This window comes from Dromiciops gliroides, chromosome 2 (genome assembly GCF_019393635.1).
Source record: "Dromiciops gliroides isolate mDroGli1 chromosome 2, mDroGli1.pri, whole genome shotgun sequence".
Taxonomy (NCBI): Eukaryota; Metazoa; Chordata; class Mammalia; order Microbiotheria; family Microbiotheriidae; genus Dromiciops; species Dromiciops gliroides.
This window is the reverse complement of record NC_057862.1, coordinates 123,734,019-123,753,757: the sequence shown is the minus strand read 5'-3', so window position 1 is coordinate 123,753,757 and position 19,739 is coordinate 123,734,019. Positions and strand designations below refer to the sequence as shown.

The 19,739-nt window shown below is 39.5% G+C and overlaps 1 protein-coding gene across 3 annotated transcripts in view; it reads right to left on the bottom strand.

Moving 5' to 3' along the window:
* Nucleotides 1-19,739, bottom strand: part of NTRK3 (neurotrophic receptor tyrosine kinase 3) — a 474,280-nt gene that overhangs the window by 304,365 nt on the left and 150,176 nt on the right. For all 3 annotated transcript variants that reach the window (XM_043987406.1, XM_043987407.1, XM_043987408.1), the window contains exons 4-5: nucleotides 10,709-10,777; nucleotides 451-608 (exon numbers count right to left, since the gene is read on the bottom strand). In XM_043987406.1, the coding sequence (XP_043843341.1) occupies nucleotides 451-608; nucleotides 10,709-10,777 (227 nt within the window). The remainder of the gene's footprint in view (nucleotides 1-450; nucleotides 609-10,708; nucleotides 10,778-19,739) is intronic.

Below are 19,739 nucleotides of genomic sequence, written 5' to 3'. Positions count from 1 at the left end.
GAAAAATGACTTGGCCAAGGGCATGCAACTAATAAATGATGGAGTATAAACTCAAACCTAGCTTTTTGAATTCTGTCCAGTGCTCTTTCCCATATACCATGCTGTCTTTCCCAAAATCACATAATTAAATTGCATTAAGAGAGGAAGATGGATAGGAAGAAGCAGAATATAATTGAAAGGAATATGGTTAATTCTCCTGCATTCCTGAAACCATGACTCATAACTGTCCCCAAAAGGGATAGGAATAGGTCAGACAGTGAAATAGTGGCACTGGAATTCCCTCCAATCCCAGACATGTTTCCTGAGAATGGAGCTGAAGGGGCAATAGGGAAATTTGGAGTTGATAGTTTGACATAATAATTTTTGGCCCCAGCCACTAGTGGAAGATAGGGAGCCCAGGCCTCATAGGGAGAAGACAGGAGAATTGGCATTTTCGTTCAGCTTGCTTACCACACTGGGTGATGTTCATACGCTGCAGGGGAATTCGAGAGCCATCTGTGCTGATGCAGAAGAGATTCTGACTGTTCAGTTTGGCCTCACCCTGCTCTTGCCACAGCTGCATCCAGCGGATGTCACAGCTACAGTTGAAGAAATTTTGCTCTAATCTCCTATGGACAAAAACAGAGAAAGAAAATCATTCAACCAAAGAACAGGGTAACTCCTAATATTTTACTGGAGAAGCAGAGATGGTCCACACCTGGTCTTCAGAGATTAAGGGATGAGTATATTTGACAAAACCTTATAAAAAAAAGTGCCAGAAGTTTACTCATCTATGATTATTTTTTTCATTTTTAACTAGCAAAATTAGGGAAAAGAATTATATCTGCTTCCTTTCCTATTCACCAGATAGTAATTAATATTCCTCATCCACAAAACGGATTACATCACTCCACTGCTCAAAAACTTTCAATGGCTCCCCATTGCCCACCAAAGAATACTCATTCTCCTCAATCTGGCAAAAACTGACTTTTCTAGAATTATCTTAACTGTTCCTTTTCAAATTCTCCATGTTCGAGCCAAACACTATTGCCTGAACAAAACCTGCATTATCCCACTTCCATGCTGTGACATGCCATTTTCTACACCTTGAACAACTTCCATCCCTACCTCCCCGTTACAACTATAATCATCTTTCAGAGCTCCCCTGGGAAGCCTTTTCTGTATCCCACAGAAAGAAGATTTCTTGGCTTTTGCATTAACCATGTTTGCACAAACTTATGTAAACTTTCCACATTTGATTTGATATTATGGTTGTTTGGTTGAATGTCACAGAATCACAGTACCCCGAAATTATAAAAGACCTCAGAGGCCATCCAGTCCAACCTATCCTTGGAAAGAATCTCACCTATAAGATGCTGAAAAGTGGTCATTCAGTCACTGTTTGAAAAACTCCTGTATCCAATGATGGTGTTGTAAGCACCTAGGAGACAAGGGCCTTGTCTTCCTCTCACTGAATCTTCCTAAGGACTTAGGCATAGATTTTTGCATTCGCTAGGCATTTAATAAATGCTCATGCACTGAATTTTGTAAAGAAGTAAGAAAAGAAAAAAGGAAGGAGACATTGATTTCAGAGTGCCATAAATTCATATTAAAGTTTGGGGGACTTTACCTTGGTGGGACCAAGGAGCCACTAAAGGTTGTCTTGATCAAAGTAAGGGCCTTTGAAATGTTAATTTGGTTACAATATATAGGCTAGAGGTTAGAAGAGGAAGAAACTGAAAGTGAGGTCATAGCAATAATCCAGGTGTGAGTTAATGGGGACCTAAAGTAGGAAAAGAGCCTTAAAATGGAAAGGAGAAAGATTTTAAAGACTCTTATTATCCCAGAGTACGAGGAACTAAACTCCAAACAGTGTTTTTTTCTTAAAAGATTTCCAATAAATGGCCATCCAGGCTTTACTTGAAGACCTCTGCTAGCAAGACACTCACTACCTATCAAAAAAAGAGCCCATTCTATTTGTTGAAAAGCCTTAATTGTTAAGGTAGGCCATCAAACAAATATGCCTCTCGGGTAACACCTTTCAAGGAACTGTGTATGGCTATATGCATGTGTGCATGTTTACACACATGTATGTGTGTACATGTATACATGTGTGCGCATGTGTACACATACATACATGTGTGTATAGGAGGCACCATTCAAGGTGGTATTTTCCTGTATTCAATCAACTGCTTTGTAATAGTAAAACAACAGTAAGTGCTTTGAAATCTTGTTCTCTTCAGATCTTTCAGTCAAGTACATGATAGTGGTCCAAGAAAGCATAGGATTCACAAAAACCTGCCTATTCTCTTCTCATACTCATATTAAATGAACCTATATTAAATGTGGATCATTTTTATAAAGATTTTGTATAGATAGGACATTAAGAACCTTGTTTCATTACTCAGTATATCTGTGATCTTTCCTAATATTTGGTGTTTTTCCTCTCTTGGATTTCTTGAGATTGAAATCCCCTCATAAACCTCCTCTGTGAATGTGGGATTTGGTCCAGCTGCACTTTGTGTCTTTCTTCCCTTTGGTGCCATTTCTATTACCTCATATGGCACATCAGGGATTGGGATCTTAGAATCCAAATATGGTAGTTTTGCTGTCACTGATGGAAAGAATAGTCTGTTACCAAAATGTTTCTAGATATTGTCCATTTTTTTCTGGTGGTTTTAAGATTTTCAAGTAAATTTATATCCTAAACGTGTGTTGTCCTTGGTGGATGTTTCTCTCATTTAACAAGGAGATTGAGCATATGCTGAAGTGGTTTGAAGGCTCATTTGGACTCTTCTTTATAGTGATTAACATAGGTTAAATGTCCCTAGATCAAATGAGACAGCATATGTAAAGTACTTTGCAAAGTTCAAAACATTATATAAGTGCTACCTATTATTATTGTTATTAAAAAATATCCTACTCTGTTTCATTGTCCTTTTATTCACTTCCCATTTTCAGATAACTTGTTTAAATGAATGAGGTGTGAACTGTTTTAATTGCATGGTATATATTATTCTCACTTAAATTGTTTTTTCTTATTTGATACTGGTTTTATTTTTGCTATAATAAGTCAATGGTTTAACTGTACAGAGACAACTGATTTGGAAATAAATCTGACAATGGTAACCAGGCTATATGTTTTGGGGTTTTTTGTCTGTTTATTTGTTTTGTATTTTGCAGGGCAATGAGGGTTAAGTAACTTGCCCAGAGTCACACAGCTAGTAAGTGTCAAGTGTCTGAGGCCAGATTTGAAATTAGATCCTCCTGAATCCAGGGCCAGTGCTTTATTCACTGCACCACCTAGATGCCCCCGAGGCCATATGTTTTTGTAAAGATATAGTTAGCTTGGGGCAGCTAGATGGTGCAGTGGATAGAGCACTGGCCCTGGAATCAGGAGTACCTGAGTTCAAATCCAGCCTCAGACACTTAACACTTAACTAGCTGTGTGACCCTGGGCAAGTCACTTAATCCCAATTGCCTCACTTAAAAAAAAAAAAAAAGATATAGTTAGCTTAATTTTTGGTGCTATACCGCTATATCCAGGGTATACCAACTCACTACTTGAAAAAAGTATTCATGATACATGGGTTTCTGTGTAGTCTACAAACCTTTGGCCTGTTTTGTTTCTTAATCCTGTGCCAGATTTTCCAACATATTTTTCATTGTTCTTTCCCTATGATCACTTTTACACTGAAGTTACAAAGCATTAAAGTATATGTTAATTTAATCTTCAGGGTTTTATGAAGAATTTTTGTGGAATTTTCCTACCTCTTCATATTCTGTAACAGATGTAGGCACATATGCTACAACTTTTTTGGTGGTGATTTTATTCCAAATACTCATAATGAACACTACAGTGAGAGATGACCAAGTGTCTCATGAAATGATAGTCCTTTGTTTCCCTTGGATGCACAATTAAACCGACTCCTCCAACTCTGTTATTTACCTCTCCAAGGAGAACTTGCAAGTCATCCTTCCATTTAGTTTCAACTTACCATTGTCCTCATTTAAAGTGAGAATGTCAATATTGACATCCTCCAGTAATATGTCAATTCATTGGTCATTTGATGGGAAACTCACATTTAGAGTACCAATAGTTAATATTTATAGGTTATCTAAAAATTGTGATTCTTAGTACCCTCTCCAATCTTTTTCACCACTCTGCTACTGTTGCTGCAGAAGATAAAGGAAGCAGCACAGAACTGAGGGTGATTTTGCATTTTTCTTTGTTTTATGAATTGCCATGATCAAAGAATTAATCACCAAGTGGCCTGACTACTGGTGATGAGCCTTTGCATATTTAGCTAGGCTGGTCCTTGAACAGCCCGTTGCCAGAACTCTACTCAAAGACATCCCAGCATGTCAAAAACTGCCAGAGCTTATGTTCCACTGGCATAGACCTTCAGAAACCAGGCTCACCTCCATTCTATGAGAAGGCTTTGGAGTGGGAGTAGCTACCTCCCAAACTAACCTTGCATTTCTGCTCATTATTTGGAAATTTCTTCCTATATAGGGTTGGTGTCTTCATCACTATAACTAAGTCAGAGTAGACTCAGAGGAGAACAATATTTCTGAGCTGAAAAGTTCTCCGAAATGAATTCACAGATCATCCTAGAGATTCTAGTAGAGAATGGGATTATGTGGCTAACTCTGGAAGTAGCGCTATAGGTGAGATGCTGTATGAGGCATTCATTGGTACATAAGGTTGATTTTAATATGATATTCCTACACATTCCCATCTTGCAAGTGGCAGACACAGCAATTACTATGATTCCCTCAAAAGGGGAGACCAGATAGAGAATTAAATAAGGGGTAAGGAAGGGCAAAGTAGTTAGTTATAATGATATTGCCCTTTTCTTTCCTCTCCACTAGCCATCCTCTACAAAATCAGGTCACTTGCAGGAGCTTCCTATCCCTGAGTTTGAGGGCAGATCTGTAAGTAATAAAGTACAGCTTTCCTAGGCCTATCAATAATGTATGAGGCCCCCATGAATAATACAGCAGCAGCTGCTTCGGGGCAAAATTTACCAACACCCTTCCCTAGCACCTCAATGGCCCAGGGCCTAATCACAGGACCCAGGGGGCCTCCCACAAATTAACTCAGTCCAGTTACTGAATATACTGTCCTGCACTAGACATTGGCTCTTTGCAATGTGGCCAAGGCCATGATTGGGTTTTTAGAAAAATTGATTTTCCTGGAGTCATTATCTGAGTTGTTTTTCTTTTCTTTTCCCATAGCATTCCTGGTGCCAGTAGCCCTCTTGGATTATGGCTAAAGGAGCCAAGGCATGGGGTGGAGAAATAGATATGCCATTTCATCAAACCTCATTAGAGTCAGGGGAGGCAGGCTTTATATCATGGGTTTATGAAGAAATGCAATTCCAGCTCTTTTAAGAAACCAGAAAGCAAGGGGGCAGCGAAGTGGCACAGTGGATAAAGCACCAGCCCTGGATTCAGGAGGACCTGAGTTCAAATCTGACCTCAGACACTTAACACTTACTAGCTGTATGACCCTGGACAAGTCACTTAACCCTCACTGCCCCTCAAAAAAAAACCCAAAAACAAAAACAAAAAAACAAAAACAAAACAAGAAACCAGAACGCGACTCTGGAGCGTTCAATGATAGAGTGATATCACAGAGTTCACAATCCAGGACTTGGAGCACTGAGCCTTCCATCCCCATCTAGACCCTCCTTCCAACTCCATTGCTAGTTATTCCTGAGGAAGATGGTTTTTCTTCCTTTCTCTCTAGAAATGACCAGTTGTCTCGCTAATTTACTCAGTAAGACCTTTTGAAGGCAACAAGATCATTCATTATCAAAGCTGAGCTAGCCTTCCTTCCTTTATCCTTCTCTCTTAGCTCTCCTATCCTGAAATGGACAGGCAAGGTCCAGATCATCATGAAACAGAAATGAATCTTAGCACCTATGAATGGATCAAACAGAAACACTGACTGTCAATACTACTATATATCCACTGAAGTAGAAGTTAAACAGGCTAAGGAAATTTCTCCCTTAGTAGATAGCTAGTGAGGTTTCCTGGGGGCTTTCAGATGATATGTCCAATTGCACTTCTAAGACAGGTATATACCTTCTTAATGCAAGGAAAAGATCCATGTTACTTCATGACTATAACAGAAATGTTGAAATCCATATCAGAGCTAGCTAAATTGTAACCTTTCTAGGAAAAGAAAAATCATTCCTCTTGCCCTTCCCTGAAGAGAATTTTTGTAATCATAGAATTTTGGAGGTGACAGGGATCTCAGAAACCACCTAATAAAATTTCTACCTGAACAGAATCCCTAACAACTGTTCAAACAAATGGTCAGCCATTCAGCCTTTATTTTACAACCTCTGGGTGACTACTTGTTGAATATAAAGTAGGGGGGATTTTTCTTCCAGTCTACTGCAGATGAGATAGCCTCTCTGAGGCTTTCCAAATGACGTTATGTGGATATGTATGCAGTCTGTTCCATTGATGGGCAGTTTTCATTGTTCAGAAAAGATTGGGTTCCCCCCCCCTTAAATTGATCCAAAATTTTCCTCCATCTAATTTCCACTCATTCTTTCAAGTTCTGATCCCTGGGGTCAAAAAGAATCCCTCTTTCACATGATAATCCTTTATATATTTGAAGATAGTTAACATGTCCACCTCAAGTCTTCTCTTCTCCATGTCAAATATCTTCAGTTTCTTCAACCGATTCTGATATACCATGGTATTTTCTCTTCCTGGGTACCCTATGGAACTTCTTCAATTTGTCAATGTCTTTCCTAAAACATGACACATCAACACAATACTCCAAATGTGCTTTGACTAGTGCCAAACCTAGTAGCACTATAATCTCCCCTTTGGAGATACTATCTAATACTGTAAAGAAGTGGTAACAAATAGCCAAAACACAAGATATGCAAGGATCCAACCACATATTAACTAATCTATGTTCTATTGTATTTTTTATTTTGTTAAATATTTTCCAGTTAAATTTTAATCTGACTGGGCTCAGTGGTTACATATTTCACACCTATGCCATAAATACCCTTAAAGCACAATAGCTTGTTTAGGCAGCCAATCCACACAGTTAACTAATATCAAGCTTGCAATTGACTCAAATCCCTACTTCCATTCCATGTGGAATGTTATCTGGCCACGTCTCCCCCAATTTTTACTAGTGCCATTCTTTGAATTCAAAATTAGGACTTTTATTTCTTTTAAGATCTAAAGAAAATGGATACCTAGGAAGGTCTTCATTCTTACAGGGAGAAGAGAAGGAAACACAATTTCAGCACAAAATGATGTTCTTAACTATTCAATATCCCCATCACACAAACCAGAAAAATGCCCCATGTTTCACCTCTAGAAATTTCAATCAAGAGGTATTAACACTTTAATGGTTCCCACCATTCATTAGGAGGTGACTAAGTTTTTTGTTTTGTTTTGTTTGTTTGTTTGTTTGTTTTTGGTGAGGCAATCAGGGTTAAGTGACTTGCCCAGAGTCACATAGCTAGTAAGTGTTAAGTGTCTGAGTCCGGATTTGAACTCAGGTCCTTCTGACTCCAGGGCCAGTCCTCTATCTACTGGGCCACCTAGCTGCCCCAACTAAATTTTTTTGAACAATGAGTACACATCTCAAAAAGAATAGTAATGACCTAAGTGTTCAGGGAGATTTGAAGAACAGCATATTTCTGAAGATACATCTCAACTAACTTCTTGAAGGAATTGTTCATGGTATGTAGGTTGCTATATTGTATACAAGCCATTAGCCTTCCTTGATTCTTAATCCTTAGCTAGATTTTCCAACATATTTTTCACTTTTGCACTGAAGTTATTCAGTATTAAAGAATATGCTGATTTAATTTTCAGAGGCTTATATAATTCTTTGTAGACTGTCTCTAACTCCTCACCCTCTATAAGAGATGAAGGCGTTGCCAATGCAGATAAAGTCCCCAAGAAGGGCTGTGAAAATTACCCCATGGAAAGCCTTTGAGGAAAACTCAATAATTTATAGGCATCGTTTTGCTTGATGCTCCCTCTCTTTCTCCTCCTCTGATGTCTAGTGGTCCTTAGTTTTTTCTTGATCATTGACAATCCTTTGCAGCAGAGTAAGAGTCATAATCATATTTTTCTTCTATCAACAGACCGTGTGCCAGAAATGGGAATTGTTTAGATTTTAATCATAGCCACAGCAAAAAGCAACCTGATGCTTCTCCAACCTGATGATAAATTTCATATCTAGCATGTTAATTCTTCCTCACAAATAGAACCCCTAGCCTCTTTGATTCCTCCACAGAGGGGGATTTCTTTGTTTAATACTATTTTTTTAACTTAACAATGTGACAGAAATAAAATACTCAGTGGACATGGTAGTGATAACATACTGACTTCTACTTGAGAAAATATCTTCATTCCTTCATAAGTCACTGATAGCTCACAGCTCTATTGATCACTGGTAAAGATGAATGCAGAATCCCATGATCCTCTGGGATAAATCAGACTTTTTTTTCCAGTATATATCTATTGAACAACTGTTTCTAAAACTCCACAAAACAGGTCACCAGGGCAGCACACCATTGATTTCATGTCCAATTATTTTTCAGAAGAAGCACTGAATGCTTTATCAATAATTCAGTAGGCTGTGGACCTTCGATGTCCCCAGGAGAGATGCTATTCTGTCTCCCAGAATGAGTGGGATAGTGTCTCTGGAGCCCCAGTCTAGAAGCTCCCAATACAGACAATTCTTAACTAAATTGCAATCTTCTTGATGGCAACGACTGTGTCATACATCACTGCATCCCCAACCCTTAAAATGATTCTTTGTCCATGATAGATATACAATAGATGCGTGAAGATAATTCTGGTTATACAGACTTCTTTACTATATCAAATGTCCAGCACATTGGCCCCTTCACCCTGCTAAGCCTTGGCAACATAAAAGACTTTAGCTCATAAACAATGATTATCATTGAAAAATTAGAGCATTTTTACTCAAATACAAATGGAATATCAAAGCATGCAAAAAGCCGAGCATAAGTTAAATAATATAGTATTGGCAGGGAAGCAGAGGATGGGACAGTGGAGGATTAATCTCTAAAGGAATTAACATTTTGGTGTAAAGGAAAGAACCTTGGATATAATATCACTGGACTTCTGTTCAAATCTCAATTCAGCTACTTACAATTGAGGTAACTTGGGGCAAGCTATGTCAATTTCCACAATAGTAAAATGATAGATAAACAATAAATGATCTCTGAAGTCCCCTCCATTTCTAAATTCTAGACTCTTATGACAACTTACTAAGTCAATAGATCAAATTAAATAATATAGCTTGCCATTCAACATCTTTGACAGTTGTCTATTCATTTAAAACCTTTCTATATGTGGTACTAACAACACCACTAATTGAATCCTTTTTAGCTGTTTATAATTAGATATATAGTCTCTAAATAACAAGCTACAGCAGGAGTCTTTGGTAGCATATCTCTTAGTTTCAGAGATGTGCCACTAAAGATAAAAACGACTACGATGCCTGCTACACCAGTATCAGGTACCATCACTCATCTTGTCCTCATGATCAAAAGCAAGGTAAACCTTAAGAAGAAAATGACAACCCTATGAGGATTTGAATGAAATAGCAAACCCTCTCAGGAACACGTATGTTCCCGTTGTAAATCAAAGTATACCTGAATTTTCTCAACCAGTCATTCCTGTGGGCATAAAAGAGGCTCTTGATCCCTGGGATCCTTGCAGACAAGTTGTGACTACTTGGTGAGATGGAATAATTTGACACCAGATGTAAATATCCCCTCCCCCACAAGCTATGCCTCTCAAGGTATGATTATGACTCATGCATGCCCTTTAGTCCTGACAGATGGCGTGAGGAAGGGGTGAAGGGCCAGCAGGCCAGGCATGAGTCCAGAGCACTTGCATCTTGGCAAAAACAATGAAGAAATTTACATTTTGAGAATTTGGATAGAGGCATTTTACTCAAGAGTCATCAAATAAAAAGGGACATGAGTAGAATTCCCAGAACCCAGAACTCTGGCTCCCATTCATAAGATGAGTCTTCTCCAAGGCATTCCTTAATGTATTCCATGCTCAAAAATAATGCTATTGACTCCACCATCAGCATTTGCTTTGAGTTATTTTTTCCAGAAGTAGTCATGCATCTCCATTCATCCATCTACTCTTACCCTGTTCCTACTGTAACCAATAATATGCATTTGCAAGATGGCTGGCTGGGGTTAAAGATGCTGTCATCAGTCATGCAACAGAACAGAGCTAACTGCCAAACACAGATGAAGAGAACTGAAGACTAAACACATGACCTTGGCCTCATTTGCAGCATCTCCAAACCACCAAATCTAACTAGCCACAGACCACTAGGCCAGGGCCCATGTGGCAACAGGATTGTTAATTTCTGAAAAGAACTCTACCTAGACATGGATATAGGCAGAAAGAAAGCTATGTAATGGATCTCTTTTGCTTCCACTGGACATTGTAACCTCTCTCCTGCCCAGTCTCATAGATTGAAGACTTTACCAATGTCCACATGTGTAGTCTTTTACCCTTGCTTTCCCACTATCTTGAGTACATGCGTGCATGCACAAACATATACACACAAATACAAACATGCACACTCACATGCAAGTGCATGCATGCACACATGTGCATGCACACACATGCAGACACATACAGCTGCTTTAAAGAAAGGTCTTCAGGATGAACTTACAGTTCACGGAGACTCAATGTCTGGAAGAGTTGCCATGACAGTGTGGTGAGCCGGTTGCTGGAGAGATTTCTGCAAAATTAACAATCAAGTAAAAAATAAGAAAAGAGTTTTGTGGTGGACAATTCCCTCTATACCAAGCTTTAACATTTTCCCTCCCAGGCTTACAGTTGAGAAGACTTTGACCAATAGGTGAGACCATAGATCAGATCACAAAATAATAGAGACTGAGGGGGGAATAGTGGCAGTGAGGAGGGGGAAGAGAAGGGATGACTTTTTAAAAATAATTTTTATAAAATGTAGAAATACTTAAGGTGTTTTGGTGTTTCCCCCAAATCTTCCACCCCCAGGAAACTTGGGTTTTAAGCTCTCAGAAGGCTAACACACCCTAGAGACAGTTAAGGGCAAGGAAACCTTGACACAAAGGGAAAATGATTACCATTTAAGCCATAATAGTTATTATCAGAAAGCAGTAATTAAGTATGCAGTCACAGTTATAAATGCTCCTGGGCTAGACACTTTAAATGATTTGATATATGAAAGGGTTCTCCTTGGTGAACTAAAAAACTAGAAGTATACACAAATACGAATGAGACCAATGGTCAAATCTCAAAATCACTGGTAGTGAGGTTTCTTTTCACTTCCTGCCTGGCTTTATCTGCCTTGTATCACCAAAACCCTCATGTTCTATGACTCTCTGCTGTCCTCCAATGGGAGCACTAATGAAATCATAAGAAAGTATTTGAAAATGAAAAGTTTTAGAATGAAATAATAGTATTTATTTGGGTGACTGTTGTATTTTATGTATTAGTGGATAGCAATTTGGCCTTCCCAACCATAACTGCCTTTAAGATGAAGGGTAGATTCTTTTACTTAGTACTTAAAACCCTGCAAAATCTGGATCCAGCCTATCTTTACAGCTCAATTATGCATTACTCCCTCCCATGTACTCTGTGCTCCAGCAAAATCAGACTAGCTGCTGTTTTTACTCTCTGCATAGGTTGGCCCCTGTTCCTGGAATACTTTCCCTGCTTACGGGCTCATGTCTTAGAACACGTACCTCCCTTTAAGGCTCAACCCCACTGCCATATCCCTCAAGAGAACTTCCTAAATTCTTCCGATGATTAATCCCTTAACTGTCAAAAATCCCTGCGTATGTATTTTATATGTATTCTGTATTTGTTTATATGAATCTGTTATATCTCCCTAGTGAACTCTTCGAAGTCAGAGATTCTCTCATTTTCACATCTGTGTCCCCATATCTAGCAAAGTACCCGGACCATGGAAGGTTCTTCAATGTAATAAATGCTCATTGTCTGATTGAAATCTAAAGGCTTTCTAACTTTAAAATTCTATAATCGTGTTTATTGGGTTTTGTTTTATTTTGTTTTACCACTAATACTAAGCTGATTAAAATTGAACATGGCGTCCTTGTTAACTTTCTGCAAGACTCACTTTACCTCTTTAGCTTCAGTTTTCCCCATCTACACAACGAAAGTGTTAGACTAGATGATCTCTAAGGGGCCTTCCTATTCTAAAGTTACGAGATCCCATTAATCTTGCCAACTCCTTCCCATGCTACAAATAGAGAATGTCAGATACCATACTATTGACTAAGACCTCTCAGTTAAGTTTTTCACAGACCAGATATTGTTATTTATAAAATATAGAAAATATTCCTTGTCACATATCACTCTTTTTGGTCACAACCTAGAATAATGGATACCTATAGTCATCAGTAGATTATGTCTTAAAAACAATCTTAGCCTTATAAATTAAAAAGTAAACACACCTATGTGTTATTGCTTCCTCTCAACAAGTCTTAATGAGAGATCCTTTAATAAAGGTAGCATACATTAGTGACTAAGAAATTGTCAACGTAAGCACCACCTAGTAATCTAATAATCTATTCATATGAATAAGCATTAGCCTTGGTATATAGAGATTTATGTATATGTAGATCATAATAGATAGTAATCTATCATATTTATGTAAATCTACTATATACATAAATGATGACTACAATTACAGACATATAAATACATATGCTTTAAAACTAAAGAAAGTTGGAGGCAGCTAGGTGGCACAGTGAATAAAGCACTGGCCTTAGATTCAGGAAGACCTGAGTTCAAATCCAGCCTCAGAAACTTGACACTAGCTGTGTGACCCTGGGGGGCAATCCACTTAACCCTCATTGCCCTGACCAAAAAAAAGAAAAAGAAAAAGAAAGGAAGGGAAGGGAAGGGAAGGGAAGGGAAGGGAAGGGAAGGGAAGGGAAGGGAAGGGAAGGGAAGGGAAGGGAAGGGAAGGGAAGGGAAGGGAAGGGAAGGGAAGGGAAGGGAAGGGAAGGGAAGGGAAGGGAAGGGAAGGGAAGGGAAGGGAAGGGAAGGGAAGGGAAGGGAAGGGAAGGGAAGGGAAGGGAAGGGAAGGGAAGGGAAGGGAAGGGAAGGGAAGGGAAGGGAAGGGAAGGGAAGGGAAGGGAAGGGAAGGGAAGGGAAGGGAAGGGAAGGGAAGGGAAGGGAAGGGAAAGAAAAAAAAAAACTAAAAAAAGTACAAATTCCAGGGGGAAAAAATGCTTTTGGAAGACCAGGACAAGAGAATGTATCTGCCAAGATACTTGCAGAATATTCAACAATCTTTATCTCCCCATTAGAATATGAGCTCCTGGAGGGCTTAAGTTTTCTTTGTATCAGGTTTCTAATATGAGAAACAAGATGAATAGTGGTACAAATTCTCTGAAATGACCTAAAGGAATTTAGCACTTAATTGTTCCAAGTATCTTGATATAGATTAGATATAGGTATAGGTATAGGTATAGGTATAGGTATAGGTATAGGTATAGGTATAGGTATAGGTATAGGTATAGGTATAGGTATAGGTATAGGTATAGGTATAGGTATAGGTATAGGTATAGGTATAGGTATAGGTATAGGTATAGGTATAGGTATAGGTATAGATATAGGTATAGATATAGATATAGATATAGATATAGATATAGATATAGATATAGATATAGATATAGATATAGATATAGATATAGATATAGATATAGATATAGATATAGATATAGATATAGATATAGATATAGATATAGATATAGATATAGATATAGATATAGATACATAAGTGTAGTCTTGTAGAAAAGTCACAGGACTGGGAGACAATAAAACTGATTTTAATATTGGTCTTATCTCTATGATTTTGTGAAGATTAACAAAATAGTAATAATAAAATTTAACATTTATATGTCTAAAAAACCCACCTTCTTTTGCATCATCGGTGCTCAGCACAGTACAGACAAGAGCTTAATAAATGCCTGTTAATTGAGTGATTGATTGACTGGGGCAAATCATGTCCCCTATTAAACTGTGACAACTGGAGTGATGCCCCCTGCTGGAGAGATACTGTAGGAAAGCTCCGCCATGAGGAGAAAGCATCTGAGGGCTTGTGAAGCCCTCAGATGTGGCTTGAAAGGTCAGTTCCTTGGCATCAGGAAGTGGTGTTTGATCTTTCCCATTCAGACTAGAGCCTTCTGGGAGGAGGAAGGAAGCGTTGAGTCCTTTTTGTTCCTGACCTTGCTATGGCAGGTTGGATGATGGGGTCTCTTATAAATAGTTAGATTTTTACCTTTCTCTCTGATAATTAGATCCTAATGCTCTTTTATAAATACTTAAAAGTCTATACTCTTGTTAAAGCTTCTAATTTATTGGTGACCACTCATTAGAGTTTTAGACAGTATAGCTAGATAGCAACTTCACAAAACTAAGTAGATGGTATTCATGAGTCAAAGTTGCCAAAGAAATCAGCATCCCATGGCCAGCTCTTTGATGATAGCCTCTCCAAACTTAGTCAAGTGGGACCTGTCACAAATTATACAATCCTGGCATAGACTTTGAGAATAAATCAATCCACAAGCATTTATTAAGCACCTACTATGTTCCAGCCATTAGTCTAGGTATTAGAGGTTCAATTACAAAGAATGAAATAATCCCCACTCACAAGGATCTTACCTAGGGGAGACAACAAGAAGAAAAATAAATATGTACAATAAAAATATGAAAGGAATAAATAAAATACATGCAAAGTAATTAAATACAAAGACGTTTAGGAGGGAAGAAGCTAACATTTGGAAGGTTCAAGAAAGGCTTCATGAAGAAAATGGTGTTTGGACTGCATCTTAAAGGAAGAACAGGAATCTTTGAGGCAGAGGTGAGAAGGGAGTGCACTGAGAACCTGCAGTCACTTCATGATCACAGAGACTCCTAAGATCACAGATTCATAAGCAGAAGGCACCTTAGAGATAATCAATTCCAATCTCTGCATTTTACAGCTAAGGAAACTATGGTCCATATAAATAGAATGACTTGCCTAAAGTCACACAGCAAGTTAGAGGAAGAAACACCTCTCTAATACACTCCCTTCTCTCCTCTGACATTGCCACCACTCTAGTGTAGGACCTCATCACTTTATGCCTGGACTATTGCAATAGACTGCTAGTGGTTCTGCCTGTCTCAAGTCTCTCCAAAGTTCAATCCATCCTCCATTCAGCCACCAAAGTACTTCTCCTAAAAAGAAGTTTCAGCCATGTCACCACACTCATGCACGCGCACACACACACACACCCCTCCAGTGGCTTCCTCTTGCCTCCAGGAACAAATACAAAATACTCTATTTGGCATTCAAAGTTCTTCATAACCTAGCCCCTTTCTACCTTTTCATTCTTCTTATACCTCTGTCTTACACCTACTCATTGATCCAGTGACACTGGCCTTCTGGCTGTTCCACAAACAAGATACTCCATTTCTTGGCCCCAGGCATTCTCTCCAGTTGACTTCCATGCCTGGAATGCTCTCCCTCTTCCAATCTGACTACTACCCTCCCTGGCTTCCTTTAAACCCCAACTAAAACCCTAACTTCTATGGGAAGCCTTCCCCAGCCCTTCTTAATTCCCTTGATTTCCCTAGGTTAATTATTCATATTTATCCTGTGTGTAGTTTCCTCTGTATATATTTATTTTTATGTTGTCTCCCCATTTGATTATAAGCTTCTTGAGGACAGGGACTGCCTTTTGCCTTTTTTTGTATCCCCAGCACTTAGCACAGTGCCTGCTATATAGTAAATGCTTAACAAATGTTTATTGATTGAGATAGGATAGAACCTGGATCCTCGAACTCCAAATCCAGCATCCTTTCTTCTGTATCATGCCACCCCATGTTACAATAAGGTTATCAAAGTAGGACTTCATTGGAGGATTAAAGCACAAGAAAGAAGGATTTCTTTTTATCCTCTATGCCACACCAAGGAGAATCTTCCAATAGGAGATTCCTCTTCTCTATTCCCTCATCTCTCCTTCTCAGCCTAAAAGATAACAGTCGTATTTTACATACCCCAACATTGTGCAGACCTTACTTTATAATAATGGTATGAATTACTTGGGGCTCCAAAGATACTCTCTGATAGATAACATGCAAGAAATACAGCCCATATAAATGATCTCCAAAGCATAGACCCCACTGAAAGGACCATGGACTTAAATGCTTTTCATTCTGCAGAATCTAGCAAAGGTACCCTGCCCAACTTCTAGCACAAAGCATTCCCTGTCCTCAGAATGAAGGGCTTTTCCCATCTATCCCTGCCTTATACCATAGCCTCCCTAAAAATCACTCTCTTCTCATAAGACCTTCTAATAAGGCACTCCACATTGCTCTGAAAGATATCCTTTTCCCTTCTGAAATCCTAAAGAACCCAGTGGGGATTCAGTGCCAAGACCCACTGGCATGCATGCCTGAGGAAGTAGAACCCTAGTGGGAACTGCTATGCCCCTTAAGGGAAAGAGATGCAAAAATATCAAGACAGGGATGGTGAGGCCAAGAGACAAGCAAAATAGCAGCCTTCCTCCTTTCTGAGAATGAGAAGTGAACAAGAAGAGAGCAGGGAGCAAGCAGAGAGTATGAACCAGTGTACAGGCTGCCAACAATGTCCTTTGCAAAGGTCATGTTTTGCTACATTAGGCAGAAATGTCAAGTGAAAATTGGATTCCGAAAGAAAGAAAATAATAGGCATTACAAGCAAACAAAGAATAAGAAAGCATTATACAATTTAGGTGGGTGAGTAGCCACTATGTCTAGCTGGCCAGGATGAGGGATGAGGAAAGTGGCAACTCCTAGGTGTGTTTCCCAAGGAAAGCTCTCTTAAGATTGTAGTCTGAGAGCTTCAAGAGACCTCATAGACCATCTAGTCCAAACCCCTCATCATATAAATGGTGAAATTGAAGCCCAGAGACATGCAACAATTACTATAAGGTCACACAGCTAAGTGGCAGAGTCAGGACTCAAACACAGGTCCTGGGATTTTAGAGTCTAGAGCTGGAAGAGACTCCAGAGTCATCTAATTCAATAATGTCATTTTGCAGATGAAGAAACTTAATGATGATGTCCCTGGAGGTTCAGCATTAGAGGTCACATTTGAATCCAACTCTGACTACAAACTGGCACTTTCCTTTTCACTGTTCCTTTCCTTCTCCCACCCTCCACTCCCAAACATCCACATTGATGCAGAACCAGAGAAGAAATGTTCCCTTTGATTATTCTGGCTTTGGGGTGATACTGCATTTCCTATCTCCATTATCCCTAGGAATTCCTCAGCCATTACCAATGCCTAGTCTTCTCTCTTTCTTCCTAATTCTTTTCAGTCTGGAGTACTGCTTCTTCTTATAGGCTAGCTTATAGTTAGTGTAGTGGATAGAGCACCAGGCTTGGAATCAGGAAGACCCGAGTACAAATCTAATCACAGACACTCACTAGCTGTGTGACCCTAGACAAGTCACTTGATATCACCCAGCTTCAGTTTCCTCAGCTATAAAATAGAGATGATCATCATCACCACCACCACCACCACCATCATCATCATCATCACAGCTCCAAGAATTGAAGATAAAATGAGATAATATTTGTAAAGCACTTTACAAACTTTAAAATGCTATTTTTTGTTGTGCTTCAGTTGTTCAGTAGTGTCCAACTCTTCATGACCCCACTATGGAGTTTTCTTGGCAAAGAAACTGGAGTGCTTTGCCATTTCCTGCTCCAGTGGATTAAGGTAAAGCTTCTTAAACTGTGGATTCCGACCCTATATGGGGTCAGCTAACTGAATGGGGGAGTCGTGAAAAATCTGACAGTGGTAAAAGGTTATGTATAGGGGGCAGCTAGGTGGTGCAGTGGATAAAGCACCCGCCCTGGATTCAGGAGGACCTGAGTTCAAATCCGGCCTCAGACACTTGACACTAGCTGTGTGACCCTGGGCAAGTCACTTAACCCTCATTGCCCCACCAAAAAAAAAAAAGGTTATATGTACCTACTTTTATATGCCTATATACCTGGGGTTGCATACAAATTTCTTGGGAGAAAAGTGGTAGTAAATGGAAAAAAGTTTAAGAAGCCCAGGATTGAGGCAAATAGAGGTTAAGTGACTTGCCCAGGGTCATACAGGTAGTAAGTGTCTGAGGTCTTCCCTGCCTCCAGGCCCAGTGCTCTATCCACTGACTTGCCCAGCTGCCTCAACAAAGTGCTATATAAAATTCTAGCTATTATGTTGTTATTTTTATTATTATTGCTAGGATGGGTGGGCTGCTTTTTCTCAAACCAAATTTCAATTTGTTGAACTGTTCCTGATTTATTTTTCTTCCCGAAAGATATCTGCCCTGCTGAGCTCCCAGGTGACCTCTTCTTAATAAATGCTCAACATATCTCTGGTCAGCTTTCATCCACAGTCATTTACACAATTGCCCAGAATCACCATTGCTCCTGCTCAGATGAGGAAGCTGAGACACAGGGTTTTAAAAGGATAGATCTGAAGGCTCCTGATGGGCTGATAGCCAAGCCAAAAATCAGAACTCGCTGTCTGGATTTTCTAGTTTGTACCACACACGCTGAGATTTACTGCCCCTGCATTTTCTTACTGCTATTCTTTAATGAGCTGGTTACCCTGCTCATAAGATTAAGAACCATTCTGTCTCTAAACCCCACAGTCTCCTCCCCCAGACACCTCCTCCACCCTAACAGACCCATTAATGTCTGCCACTGCCTTCTCTCTGGGTCCAATGGCCAGTTTCCAAGTAACCTCATCATCTCCTCAGTGTGCCACTTTGAATTAATTAGGTGACTAAGATTTTATAAGACAATGCATCAAACATTTTTCCAAAATCAGGCTCCATGACATCTGTCTGACTCCTCTCTAGCGAATCATCTTTAAAATGAACCTAACAAAGCCATTAAGTCAATCTGATTTTTTTTTTCAAACAAGGCTCGGTCCCTTGTCCTATTCTCCATGGCCCAAAATTGAAAGATGAGACGGAGACAGAAAGACAGAGAATCAGAGAGAACATGAATATTTCTTAGGTCTTCCAGGGGTTGTAATCCCCAGACCAGTCCTCTTTGCACAAATCTCTTGGTAGGGGAATTTCCCCAGGTCTGTTTATGGGGATACATACTCCCCATTGAACTGGGGGACACTGGTCTCCAAAAGAAGAAACAGACTTTCCAGTCAACAAACAGAAACATGGGAGCAGACATAAGTTGCATGGCATGCCCAAGGAAAAGCCAACCACAGTAGTAGGGAAGCACCTGAGGATATCCTCAAACTCCCTCAAACAAGGTTATTCCCCCAAGTTCAAGGCCCACCGTTAGAACTTCTGAGCTACAATTTTAGTGGATGTGAACATACATGTGAATGGCCTGACTCTGCGGTCCTACCAAATAACATCTGTTGAGAAGGACATTAAAGGAAATTCTTAAAATCAGGGTCCCTGGATTGCTGCAAAGGTAATCCCAGAAGATCACACCTCACAGAGCACTTAGTGCCTATTTCTAATAAACCAGCCAGGACGAGTTCTGTTTGCCCCAAGAAGAACACAACTCTGAGTCTGGGTGGTAAAGGTAGGGCAAGCATGCCTAAGCCCAGACTGTGATGTATCACCCTGTTGACTATTACTTGCCTTCTGTGGCCTTTGGGGACTCAAGGGAGTTCTATTAGGACACCC